This window comes from Solanum verrucosum, unplaced genomic scaffold (assembly GCF_900185275.1).
Source record: "Solanum verrucosum unplaced genomic scaffold, falcon-dt-bn FXZP01000119.1, whole genome shotgun sequence".
NCBI classification, from domain to species: domain Eukaryota; kingdom Viridiplantae; phylum Streptophyta; class Magnoliopsida; order Solanales; family Solanaceae; genus Solanum; species Solanum verrucosum.
Window position 1 is genome coordinate 13,289 of NW_026019935.1, and position 14,811 is coordinate 28,099.

At 28.6% G+C, this 14,811-nt stretch overlaps 1 protein-coding gene across 1 annotated transcript; it reads right to left on the minus strand.

Moving 5' to 3' along the window:
- Positions 1 to 9,374: 9,374 nt before the first annotated feature.
- On the minus strand, positions 9,375 to 12,860 carry LOC125835221 (probable WRKY transcription factor 69). Its single transcript, XM_049514347.1, has 3 exons — positions 12,679 to 12,860; positions 12,314 to 12,466; positions 9,375 to 9,825 (listed from the first exon to the last, which is right to left on the minus strand). Exons 1-3 carry the CDS (start codon positions 12,858 to 12,860, stop codon positions 9,375 to 9,377), a joined length of 786 nt encoding a protein of 261 aa, XP_049370304.1.
- Positions 12,861 to 14,811: the final 1,951 nt, after the last annotated feature.

Below are 14,811 nucleotides of genomic sequence, written 5' to 3' on the forward strand. Positions count from 1 at the left end.
AAGCATAAAGCTCAACAACAGCACTCTAACAAATCATATCTTCTCAATAACAACTTAATATTCATCAATAACAAGTTTCACAAAAAGGCACTCACAAGATCAAGTTCATCAATAATAAAAAAGTGCAATGCAGTGAAATGCAATGTCAAGTATAATGATGCATGTCTGACTTAATGATACACACCCGCTGTCTCTCAGTGCGGGACCCATGGGGGACATATCTGTCCATGCATCCATCGTGGCGCGCGATACGTCCCTCGAAAATATAATATCCGTCGCGGCGCGCGACACATCCCTTGAAATATAGTATCAATCGCGGCACGCGATACGTCCCTCGAAATGGTACATCCTCCTTAATTTCTTATTCTTTCTTAATGCACATAACACTTGTCACAGCCATGTCTCAAAACAATGCAAATGACATGTTCACACAAATAATGAGGAGATGACCATTTTCATAACATTGCACAAATCACAACAACAAAATCATGATACAACTTCAGCAATGATTCAACAAGTCTTTCAAACAATTCTCAACACATCACACAAACAATTGATCACATTACTCCCAAACATATACCATAAGGAAATACACAAATTTCATACGCTTAACAAGGGTTTAGAAATCCACTTACCTCAATCAATCAAGAATTCACTCCAGGACTTGAGCCTTCCTTTTTCGTTGAGCTTCCAAATCAATGCAATTTATTCAAGTACATAGTCACAATAAGATTTCGAAACTAACAACATCCATATTACTATAGGTTTAGCCTAGACCCATACGATCACCCAAATCTACAATCAAGTTCCTAAGTTTTAAGCTTAGGGTTAAGTTTCAACTCTTTTCCAATATCATAATTCGAATGGTATTTATATGATACGATAGATCTAATATTTAATTATCTATTTTAATATGTCAAAACTTAACTCATAATGTGATAATAATAAGAGATTAAGCCAAATTACCAATCATCCACAGAAAGAACACCACCTCCGAACCTAAGAATACATACGTCCTCACTGTATCTCCAATTCAAATTCCTAATTGCTAACCACACATAGTGTAGCAATCATTACCTATCAACTTTTCATATCCTCAATATATCAAACTTGAACTATAATGTGATAATTACAAAATTTTCAAAATCAAAACCAAGTTACGAAATCAATACTTAAACAGTAACTAATGTGTGCTCGTGGAATACTTTTAGAAAGAATATCATTAGTGCATCTATTCAATAATATCACATCCCCTAATCAATGGTCATAATTGCCCTATGATATAGTCCCAATTCTTGTCGGCAATAACCCATAAAACAATACTTATACATTAATTTGAAACACCAATATTGGAGAAACTTAAAAACCAACTCGTTACACCCGTAGAGCCTCACTATAGTTTAACACAATTTACTGCTATCTAAAACTTACCAATTATTAGCTTATTATTGGCTATCAATATGTCAAAATATTTCCCACTCCAACTTATCCTTTAAAGACCAAATTCCAATGGAATACATAATTTAAATATTCAATTATTTTCCTCCCATCAGAATTAACGCCACATACATGATTATTAGTGGAAAAAGTTTGTTAACCAATTGGACTATTTGGTTTTTAACTCTTTCACTTGCAAACACACACACACACACACACACATATATATATATATATATATATATATATATATATATATATATATATATATATATAAATCATCATAAAAGCTTAGTTAGATTTCTTACCTGAAGGAAGAGGATTCACTGCTCAAGTCCTCTTTTTACTTTGTGACTTGATGCCGCACCAACTGTACGGTTCTCTCTCACAGTTTAGGTTTAATTTATTTTACATGGGTCACTAAATGAATTATGGACTTGACCCATTACCCAATAACTAAATAAATCAATTATTTAATAAATATTCATCAATTAAATAATCATATTTATCGAATAATTCAAAATTCTTAAAATCAACTTCACCGACTGATCATGAATGACTTGCGGCAACTATCGGGAGGGGTAAAATGGTAATTTTATAAAAACTTCAAATATGACTTTCCGGGTCATTACAATAAGTATGATGTAAGGATATTGATTGTATAACTACAACTCTTCATCATACATCTCTAATCACCACACCCAATTTATGTGGACTCTTAAATGATCATATGACTTTTTTAAACTTATTTAATTGGATAAATTTCAAAAATATTATTTATTATTAATTAATTGTTGTCTTTTTTAAATCCTACTAGTTTTGGTCTATATATAAGTGTCAAAAATATATTTATTATTAATTAATTGTTGTCTTTTTTAAATCCTACTAGTTTTGGTCTATATATAAGTGTCATATTCTAGTACCTGCAGTATCGACAATGCTTTAACATAGACATAAACCCGAATATACCTTACTAATGTCAGAGTGTAAATCTCAATGATCATACACACACCACACACATAGATATGCATCGATTGTTTGAGAGGTCTATATATTTTGACAACCAGTACATATTTACATATACAGATTTTACAACGGTAACAAAAGTTCAAATTCCACTTTTTCAACGGTAACATCTGCTTATTTTTTAGTACAAAAGGAAGGAAATTCCTCATAAACAACTCAAAAACCTCCATTTTTACAATGTCTCAAACATCTCAAATCCAAAGCAAAAAAGTCTTACAATTGTCATTGTGGTAATCCAGCTACGTTGAAGACGTCACACACCGATATAAATCCAAGTCGACAATTCTTTAATTGTGCAGTTGGCATATGCTCATTTTTTAGGTGGCTTGAAAATGAATCATCAACGAGTAGCCCATCAAATTTTCAAGGCGTTGCCAAATTTGAATTATTGACAAAGCTACGGGAATTCGAAGAAAATAGAGATCTGCTAATGACTTTCTTAAAAGAGGTCGAAGAGCAGAAGAATCACTTGAAAGTGTTGCTAAAAGATGTTGAAATAGATAGAGATCAACTAAAAGAAAGGTTAATTTTGGCAGAAGAAAAAGAAAAACGCCTAAAACCTATATTGTGAGGTTTATTTTTGGTGTTTGCTTTTTGGAAATGTGTAACAAGTGTGTAACAGGAATGTAGTGATGAATAAAAAAAGTATTTCTCTCTATTTATTGCACTGTTATATCTTTTATTTTTTATAGATAATGTTATAGATCAACAGTGATAACAATTTATAGTATTAGACTTGTAAGTTTATTAAGACATAGATTAATAAGAAATCTACAAACCCTTCATAATAAAATATGTACTGTCCAATGTACATTTTTGTCGTCAAAAACAGCAAAACAACAAACCACTTTAACCATATTCTTAAAAATCAACTTATCAAAAACCTATTGTCTTAAAAAACCATATCAAAAAACCAATTGTCTTCAAACCAGGGAAAACCCAACTATCACTAAAACCAATTGTCATAAAAAACGACCAACTTTAAAAATTGTCTTAAAACACCAGGGAATAACCATCACAAAAACCACAATTGCCCTTACTCCTCATCACCAACCTCACCATTAAGCTCCACCACAATGCCCATCATGTCTATTTCTTTTTCCACTTTTTCCACATAAGTGGTCAAGCCTCCTTCTTCCAACTTTTCCTCTTCTTCATTCTCTGTTATCTTCTCCTCTTGTTGTTTTTTCTCTTCTTCTCCACTTGCTTCATTTTCTTCATTTTTCTTCTCTTTCAGATTCTCTTCTTCACTTTCTTCTTCTTTCTTTTCTTCTAGTTTCTCCTCTTCTTTTTCTTCATTGTTCTCTTCTTCTTTTTCTGTCATCTTCTCCTCATCTTGTTGTTTCTCTTCTTCTTTCATCTCCTCTTCCTTCATCTCTTCATCAACTTCTTCAGCAAAGTATGCATCACCTGCAGCAAGATCATCATCGACTACAGCTAAAGGAAGGATGTTGTCATCAACTGTTGGTGATGAAAAGTTGTCATCATCTACTGCAAGATCAGTGGCTAAGCATTAATACAAATACATTATTTTACATAATTAATATATAAATTTATCTACCTTTCTTTTTCTTTTTCTTTTTCTTTTCATTTCTTCTCAATTTCTCCTCTCGTACACAAGCAACAATTTCCAGCTTTGATTGCTTGAGGACACGCTCACACAGACTTTCATCTTTAGAAGTACTTGGTACAGAAGTCTCACAAGGTTGATTAGGATTGTGATCATTTGAATACTCATCCTCCACATTACCTACTGCAGAAGTGAGAACAGTGACACCTTTCAAACTGGCATTTAAGGCATCAATGATTGTGTCCTTCACTTCGTCCGTATATGGCTTTAATGTTGTCATATAATTTTGTTTGGTCTCACGAATAGTAGGTATGATGTATGGATGCACAACCTACAAAGAAAAAACATAAATAGTACAAGACCTTCACTAATTTACAAGTATTGCTAGATAATAATAAATAAGTTTATACCTTTGTACTTCTCCCTTTGTACTTAAATGGATCACCTTCAACAATATTATCGCTCTTTGCCGTGTGCCATCTAAGTAAACGGGGAATTGGCAGAGGAAAATTCAAGGACTTCTTTGCATAATTACCAAGATGAGGAAAAACCTCATATATCCAAACCTGAAATTAATAAAATAACAAATAAATAAACAGAGACTGTGAAATACTATATAAATATATAAGAGTTTCATATCAATCAAGTCCATAATTGATAAAAATTATCAGAAATGCCCAGGGGAAGTCATACAAAGGATACGATGCATTCCCTCTTTCCTTGTACACTTCACTTTGTTTCTTCAAATTAATTTTGTTCTTCGAATACTTCAGTGTTAAATCAAAACACTTTTTGCCCCACGGATAACTCTTGAAAAAATCTAAATCATCTGCCATCTTAATGTGGTTTGAATCCACAATCTTAGATCGATCGTGGGCAAGCAACATTGAGTGGACGAACCAAACTAAAGAGCACTTCAACTTCTGTTCCTTATTCAATATGGTACCCTTAATCAAACTCAACAACTTTGAACCACTGATATTCTTATTCCTGGTCACTTTATAGTAGAATTTCTCACCTTTCTGAAGCATTTTTTTCATTTTTGCATCACCGGAGTATGTTGAGCAATTCAGCCTTGTAATCAATGCAAACTCTTTTAAGCCAAAACAAGCAGGCTTATCATTCACACAAAATCACATCTCATGCAATTTTTTATTATTTTTGACACGACACAACAACATTGGGTGCGCACAGGGTTAAACCCCCGCTCCTATGCAATAGCTCGCAAACCACATAGGAGAGGTAACCCGCACTAGGCAAGCCCAGTGCAACGAGCTCGGCCCAGAAGCAAACCCCTTGCTTTCGCTGGCAAGGGGTCTCGAACTTGAGACCTCCAACATAGAAGTCCCAAGCCCAAACCACTGGGCCACCCCGAAGGGTTCATAAAAAGGTTCATTCATAGTATCAATCTCTCTGTCGTACTAATCATCATTAGTAGTCTTGGAAGTGAATAGTGTGCTCGATGATTGAAGGACCTATCGACTTGCATTAAAATCTAGTAGTTCTTAGAGTTGGTTGAATAACTTTGCGCAACAGAACTTCTAGGAGAAGGGCTAACAATTTTTTTCATTTCTTAAAAAGTTATCTTCAGTGTGGGGAAAAAGAAATCTCTATCGCTTGCTAAGATTTTATCAACTACGTACAGTGTTACATCATCCTCTATTCTGCTATTTTTGTATAAATATGTAAACAAAATAGCAGTGCAATGGGTAACATATATATATACATTATTGATGTACTAAAGTACACAATGCATATATGTTGTTTATATAATAAAGTAAACATTATAGACCTTTTTCTTTCAAATCTCTTTTGAAGAAGAAGAAGAAGTCATTAATAGCTTAAAAGAAGAAAGACAAATAAAAAACCACAAACTGCACTTCACTTACCATTGACAAGTATTGTTGAATGATTATCTATCTATCTATATATAATAAGAGAGGAAAAAACGCCACATGTCAGTACCACAATTATTCTTGAATTTTTAGTTTTAAAAATGATATACTTAGTTAATTTAAATAATAAATTCAATTTTAAAAACAAGCAACAATATAAAACAGTTTTAGAAGAAAAGCAGTTTTGAAACATAACGTTTAAATTCAATTTTGAAAACAAATAACAATATAAAACAGCTTTTAAAAAAGTAGTTTTGGAACTTAATGTTTAAATTCAGTTTTAAAAATAATAACAATATAAAACATTTTTAAAAAAAAAAACATTTTGAAACTTAACGTTTAAATAATTTTAAAGCATATTTAAGCAATATAAATAATAGTAATGAAAATATTATTATATAAACAGAAAAATATAAAAAATTATTATATCAAAACTGTCCAATACACATCTATTGCTACACAATTTTTAACGCTATCTAATTATTTATTCTTTTTTTAAAACATATTTTGTTTTTAAAAAAATAAAAAGAAACTTCAACTACAAATAATTATCCCTAAAATTCCTCACCCACTTGACTTCTTAACTTCCTACCCCAAAAAAAACTCAACCGTATTAATTTAATAAATTTAAATAGGACAGTCTTTTCTTTAGTTTTTCCAGGGGAAAAAATGCATTTCAATAAAGAAAATTCAAGGCAATAATAATGCTTACCATTCATGAAAAGGTAATTTTTTTTTATCATATTTCCTCTCTTATTCTTCTGTTTTATGTGGTATACATTATCAATAATTGTACTTTATTTTGGAAGTTCTAGATGTTGAAGATGATTAGTTGATGAAGTTAGGATCAAGCCATTTCTGTGATGAATATATGTAGTTGAAGAAGGAGAAACACTTTTAAGACTATATCCAATAACTATGTCAAACATATAATATATTTTTATTGTTTTAATCTTATGTTTTGTTTCAAAATCAAACTGTGTTGAATGTATTTACATATAATTTATGATTCTTTGTTTACTGCATCTTTCATATTTATAATTTTTTAATCTTATTTTTTTAATTTGCAAATGAATGATGAAACTATGATGGAAATTTTGAATTAAAAGATTAGAAGTATTTAAATTTGAAGATATTATATTTTTAAATTATTAACTTAATTAAAACTAGAAACTCATGATTATGGAATTCTAAATAAACTCTTACTATTTCACAAATTTATCTTTTCAGATGTTATAAATATATTTAACTACATTGAATTTACATATAAAGGAAGATAATAATACTATCTCTCTATGTAATATAAATGGAAATTGACCTATATCTGCTCGCAATTTATTTATTTATCCTTACTAACATTTATTAAAAAATAGTTTTTTTTTTTCAATTTAACAAACAAATAAAAGAGAATTAAAGAAAGAAACAAGGAAAAGAAGATGAAACGAATAAAAGGGACGAAATGTAGGTAAAGGGTAAAATAGAAAGGATAAGGATAAGAATAACAAATTGATCCTCTTTTATTAATTATTGTTAATTACAATTTTTTTTGTATTGATCTTCTTCATTTATTATTTTTCTCTCAACTCAAACATATATAAATTATAAGAAAAATAATGCATTGTATTTAAGAAAATTCAAGGGTAAAATATAACAACAAACTAATCTTCTTTAAACAAACTAATTCATATTAAATGACTTGAATTATACTTTTGTTCAAATTAACAGAGTAGAGTGATTCTAACTCATGTGTTATTTTGATATTGTTTGTAATTGATTGATGACTTGCAATAAAATCTAATAACCTATAGGTGGACTTCTTAGAACAAAGGAGTATCAATCATATTTTAAATGCAATAAAGAAGGAAATTATTTACGAATAAAATTATTTGAGTCAAGTTTTACATTTTCATAAGATTCTCTAAAAGTTGTGATATTCAATAGATACCCATTCGAGTACTTCTTTTGATAAAGTAGAGTTAATGGGTAATATTATAAAAAAATAACTATAAATTGTAAAACATATACTTTATTAGATTAGTTTGTATTATATGTAAAGTGAGATTAATTTGTATTATATTAACTTATGTTGTACTTAAGTGGATTTTATCATAATTGAATATTACATTTAAAAAGTTCTACGCGTATTTTCATCTATTATATACACTATTATTTTATGCATATTAAAAAAATGCTAAAATTATTATTAACAAATTCAAATTATGAAAGAATTTAATTTATAGAATGAAAGAGCATAAATAAATAAAATTTTAAAACAAAGAAAAATGTTGAAGAGCAACACGTGAAGCAACTAAAAAAACTCTAAAAACAAGCAAAAATTTTATCGACATGAAATCTATTGTCATTAATGGGATCAAACTATGTTATACATATTTATATATAAAAGTTGATTTACGTGTTAATAGTTGATACACTAATTTAAATGATTTTTTTCATGTATACAAGTGTATACTATATATTCAAGCATAAATATAACATTATTATTTTTTTAATATTATCCGCGCATCGCGCGGGCACGTATACTAGTTTTTTATAAAATTGATAATTAAATTATTTTGAATAAAAATTTATGATCGAAGGATCATTTTGCTTAATTATCTCTTACTTAAATGATATGATTAAAATTGAAAGGCCCGTGAAATTTTTACCATTTCTTCTTTTTTTTTAAAAAAATTCAATATGTTAGGCCTACGAAATAGCCCAACCCAATAGCCTCAATACACTTATAAATAATCTCACATATAGATTTTTATTATTATTATTATTTATACATTATAGTTTAATATTGTAAATAATTTTTCTTTAAGCCCTTATGAAGTGATATTATTAGCTAGGTCATCAACAAAGATGGTTATAAAGTGATAAGTATTTCTTAATCCTTAGTCAGATGTTTCTGGTTCAACCTTTGAAGGATATAGAATTGCTTTTGTTACAAAGTGTCTTACCTCAAATATGGGACTTTGTTGGGTAAATTCAGATTGAGTAGGTCGTTTTTTATTAATAAGAGTATAACACGATGGATTTGTTCCACTTTTAAAAAGGAAAGATATTTTTTTATTAAGGCATATTAGCACTAATCTATACTAATATTAGTTTTAAAAAAAAGTAAATATCTCTCCACTATGTAAAGCATATATAGTTGTGGCAAAGATTTATTTGTTAATTTAAGAGGTGAAAAACTTTACCAAAATGAATTCGATTCACAAATACAGTTGAATATAAAATTTAAAAAACAAAATCTTCTTCTTTTATTTTCTAATTTACAATTATCTTTACATAAAAGATTTAATAAATTGTCATAGAAGAAAAAGAAATAGAAAAAAAGAACTTTGTATCTGATCTTTGTGGATCGAAATGTATATATGTACAGCCCTTCAAATAATATCCAAAATAGACTTGTTTTTTTTAATAATAGATGAACTCAATTCTCATATACTATCGACACTACGATTATAACGTCGAAAAACCATCGAACATTCCGGTAACTCACCGAGATCACCGAACAATGATTGGTCCTCCTCGCCGATCGGCAACATGAATGCCACATCATCATCAACCCAAGTGGACCCCACCATCGTCGGCGAAGTACAATATTCTAACAATGTGGGCCCCACATAGGAGAAACAACCTAATAACTCTCCGGCACAGACCTCGGCCATGATGAAGTCGTTTTCGGGTTGGTAGGTGAAGACGGCCGATTGATCGGTGTTTGTGGTGGTAGAAGTGGTGGTCAGGTGGCGGTGTTTGGTGGCGGCCGCCGTAAGAGGGTGGTTGTGGTGGGAGGAGTAGGTGATAATGAGTACATTGGGGTCATGGTGGCAACGCTCTACTTGTTTTTTTGCTGGACAACCTTTTGAACTACTACATCGATAATAACCCCTGCATGAGATTACATGCAATAATAATTATTATTTTTAATTTATTTTTACACAAATGGTATTAAAATTATGAAACAAAATTATATTCATAAATGTTGTATATGAATTTATATTTTTTATGAACTAAAGTTGCAAACAAAAACTATAATTGACATTACTAAAAAATCACTATTTTTTCACTAAAAAATTGTACCATGATTATTTCTACAGATATTTTAATTGAATCGATGAGAAAAGAAAAAATAGTAAAGTTTTCATTTAGGAAAAATTAGGAAATTTTCACTATTTCAGTGAAAATCTGTTTACTATCATGTATTTTTCTAGTGAATTGACTTAATAAAAAATGAGTAAAAGAATCACGTTTTATAACATAAATTATTCACCGACGCGACAGATAAAACCCTTATTCTAGTAATTTAATTTGAAAAATATGAAATGCGACTTTTAATTTGTAACCCTTTAGGATTAGCATTGATTTAAAAAAAAAAAAAGAGTAATTGACATATTATAACAAGTTAAATTTCATTAATGGTGAACTTGTTTATAATCTATGTATATAAATTCATAATGAATTAGAATTAATATATATCTATCACGAGAGGACAAAATTTAAATCTTCATCAGTATAAAAAAATATTTAGATAATTTTTCTCATATATCTAAATTATTTTGATGATCCGAATTATCTAATACTTATACTAGTAAAATGATTGAGTATCTAGTATTTATACTAATAAAAAAAATAAGAACTTAATAAAATATTCTAAGTACGTACAAATTAATCGAAAACATCACTATTATTAGTAACAATCTTAATGAAAACACAATAGCAAGATATTCAAATAAAGCAAAATCACCAAAAGTGTGCAATCTCAAAACTTGTTTGGAACCTTCTTTTTATTAGTGGAATAAAATTAAAGAAAGCACTATGACTTGTTCTTTTTTTTTTTCACAAATTAGTAAATAAACCAAATATTAGTGGAACTTGATCCCATATAGACATACTACACATGTGAAAGAGTGGATTAGAAAGTTATTTTTTATTCCAATGAAGTTAGAATTTTCATTAAAAAAAATTAAATACAGCAAATATATGAAAAAGTTTAAACAATTCAATATATACTATATATACATAAATAATAATTTTAATAATTAATTTTCCTTTCTTTTTTTCACCGAGGCCCTTTCGTTTGGTGCCCTAGCTAGATTACCTTCTTTGCACTTACATATATACATTTGACCTAGATAAGATCACAAAAGAAAAAATGGTTTGGAAGGAGTATTGTTGGTATACCCTATAGTACGCCAATTATTCTCAACTTTGATTTTTTCTTCGAATTTATACGATATTATTTTTTAACGAATAGGACTACGTTCACGATACTTACCTTGGTCACTTTTAGGGTTGGTGTCATAATGTAACAAGTGGGCATACTAGCTATAAAAAGAAACGACATGCAATGATAGTTTAATAATAATGGTTAATAATAGAACTATGTCAATAATGGATCCATTTTTTGTGGACATCCGCATTAATGTTGTAGAATTAATCTAAATTATTATTTAATTATTATGAATCATGAGCCCCCACTTAATTATAAACTAGAACCATTACAGCAAAGAGACAAAGTATTAATTCTTTTATAATATAATATTCTTCTTACAAAAGCAAGTTCAAGGAATTCATTGAGTCGTAGTGAAATGAATGTGATCTCTTTTATTTTTAATCAGAGATTTCGAGTTTGAATCTGTAAGTGTAAAATAAATAAATTATTAGAGCATTATCTTATAATGCGCGAATTCAAATTTTACCAAATCCTAATATGATTACCGAATAGAAAACTAAATATATTTTGTAAATTACTTGAGTTATTTAGAGAAAGATAAATGATAGTTTAGATAAATATTTTTATAATTACTAAAGCTATTAGATATATTTTTCAAGAGGTGTGTAAAGAGTGATGAATTATTAGAAAATTATGTTAGCTACGGATTCAAAAATTTAAATATGAATAATGACTTTCTTTACCATAATGTCAAAAGATTATATAATATAAGAAAAATAATTTAAATTATTTTTGTTGTTCTATTTAGCTTCTAAGCGTACCACGAACTTGAAATATCATATATAGGTATATTCACAAGTAAACTTCATTAATTCAAATTTAAATAACTCATCGTTATAAATCATTTTTGAATTTACAATTAGCTCAAAGACATCCGAATCATCTCTTCCTTTTTACCTCCGTTTTAAACGGAAAAGGTTCCATCAGGTTCTTAGTAGTCATCGACGATCCATATTCAATAAAACACATAGGGAAATTGAACTTCTAACTAAAACAAGAATTTTAGAAGGAAAAAAAATCTTTTCCAAGTGATAATTATTATAATATTATTAGAGAATATTAATTACTATATTTTTATGAAATGCAAAAGGAATATATTAAATTGGGAAAAATAAATAAAAACAATATTAATTATTAATATACCTGGGATAAGGTGATCCTTTAATTGGTTTTTGGCCATACTTCCTCCAAGTACAAGAATCAGATGGAGGATAAACATCCCCTTTATAATTACTTCTTGATATATCACAATCTTTAATTGGCACTGAAATTACTCTCTTCTTTGCTCCCTTTTTACTACAATAATTCAAAAACTATAACATATTATTTTCTCAATATATCACCACTCATCAATTACCCCCAATGGCTAGAAAAAACATTAATTTCTGATGGACGTTTCATTTGAATATAGCTCGTGATAAGGGTTTTTTGACATAAAAAAAACCGTCTAAAATGTTCCCTCACTAAAAGAAGAGGAAAAAAGAATCAAGAATTCATATACAAATTACCTTAATTTTCTTGGTAATGGCATGTTAACTTCAGTTATTTCATCATCGCCAGATAAAGATTCCTCAGCTGAATTTTCTGCTATAGAATCTTCTCTGTATCGTTTTAATTTTATCGAATGCCTTTGAAATGACTCTTCTTGCTTATGAAAATATGGATCTTTTTGTAGCTTCACACCTTCCATGACCAAAAATTAATAAGCTAAAGCTAGGTTGTGTTGAAATTAAATCTTCTTTGTTACAACTATTTTTGGTAGCTATGTTCTTCAATTTCAAGAACTTTCAAGGCTTTAAATATGAGGTGCATTCAAGGAAGAAGGAAAGTGATGGAATTTGGCTTAAAATAATATATGGTGAAGGAAAAAATGTATTCCACTCGTCCTACTTTATATAATTATATTACACACTTTCCTGTTTAATCAATTACAGGAAGAATTATACGTTTTTATATTTAGTAACAATTTAACTTTTAATGTTCATTTTACCCTTAATAATATGTTTTATAACGGCACAAATATTTATGACTTATTTTAAACGACAAATATCAAAAGGTTTTTTTCTTTTCTAAACTCAGTGTTCAATCAAACTAGATCATATAAATTGTTACGTGGGATAGTTAAATGTTTGACAGATTGGCAATAATATAGTTTATTAAGGACGTGGGAGCAATTAAGACATAAGAATAATAATTGTGATTTGTCACAAAGGGGTGCTGTGTTCATGTAAAAAAAAGATATTTTTTAAAAGGGACCTTAAACTTAATTTGTTTTTCTTTTCTTTTCTTTTCTTTTTTGCCCCTATACTTATAATCAAATATTGATAAGACATGAAATTTCTGTCACATTATTTATATCAAGTTGGACAATTTATTATATCCAAAAAAAAAATGGATATTAGATTAAAATGGACTGAATTATAAAATTTGTTTGAGTCGTGATTTGCTCAAATAGTCAAATTTACTTTTAGTTAAAATGGGCTAAAATTGAGTTAAGCTCAATTAATGATCAAGTTGATAAAGATTTGAATGTATTTTTTTTGTGCTTTATTTCCTTTCTGATGTTTATCTGATACTTGTTTTGAAATTTGATTAATTTGAAATCGTAAAGAAAAGCTTTACTTTAAATTTAAATGATAATGCACTTCCAAATAAAAATAACTTTATTTTTAAGATTCACACATAAAAACTCTAATGGAAAACGAAAGAATAGTTAATTATTACTCACCACAACCTTTTGCACTATTAATGAAGTTTAATTTGTTATAGCTAATGCCTAATAGTATATCTTATTTTGAAGTTACTAATCCACTTTCTATCAACATTTATAGTTATAAATTATGGAAATCATATTAGTCCTTTATATTACTTAATAGTTCAAGTGACTCAAGTGTATAATATTCTTTTATACTACCGGTATAAAAGATCAAAGGTGGAATATCATGCTTGAATACTTGTACTTTTTTTTTCTTCCTTTAAATTTATTTTTTTTGGTTGTTAGTTTGATTTATCAGTTTATAAATATACTTAAATCAATAATTGATCAACAAATAGTGATCCTTAATGATGTGATCGTCGATTAAACCGATAAAGATAGATCTTCTAAAAGCTAACTCTGTATAATCTCATAAGTAAAATACGTAAAATAGTGACAAATCTATAATTTTAAGCTCGCAAGTGCTTGCTTACATAGAGTAGCTACAAATCACCTAGTAAAATGTTATTGAAAAAACTACGATTAGGATCAACCATTACACACAGTTTAAAAAAAAAAAAACACACATCTTGGAAAATTGAAATAGCAGGATTTTTTAGCCAATTGCCAGATTTTTTTTCTGTAAAAGTTACTCAATAAAATGATAAGAACAAATTTTTGGTACGTAGCTAAACTTAATTATTCCAATATAAAAATTTGGTTTATTTTCATTATGTTTTTCTAGATGACTTTTTTTTCTATTAGCAACCAAAATTATTGGACAACTATTTCCAACTTGATTAAAAAAGAAACTCGGTTCTATGAACGATTTTGGATCAAAATGATAAAACAAAGAGGGGTAGAGAGGTAGAGAGGTTGTTTCTGACAGACTCTCAACACAACTAAAAAGATTAGCACAAGTAAAGAAGTCGTAACAAAATATTAT

Coding starts and splice junctions, on each gene's coding strand:
- LOC125835221 (XM_049514347.1), bottom strand. CDS start 12,860: ATGGAAGGTGTGAAGCTACAAAAAGATCCATATTTTCATAAGCAAGAA. Junction 12,467..12,678: donor CCATTACCAAGAAAATTAAG/GTAATTTGTATA, acceptor GAATTATTGTAG/TAAAAAGGGAGCAAAGAAGA. Junction 9,826..12,313: donor AAAGGATCACCTTATCCCAG/GTATATTAATAA, acceptor AATCTCATGCAG/GGGTTATTATCGATGTAGTA.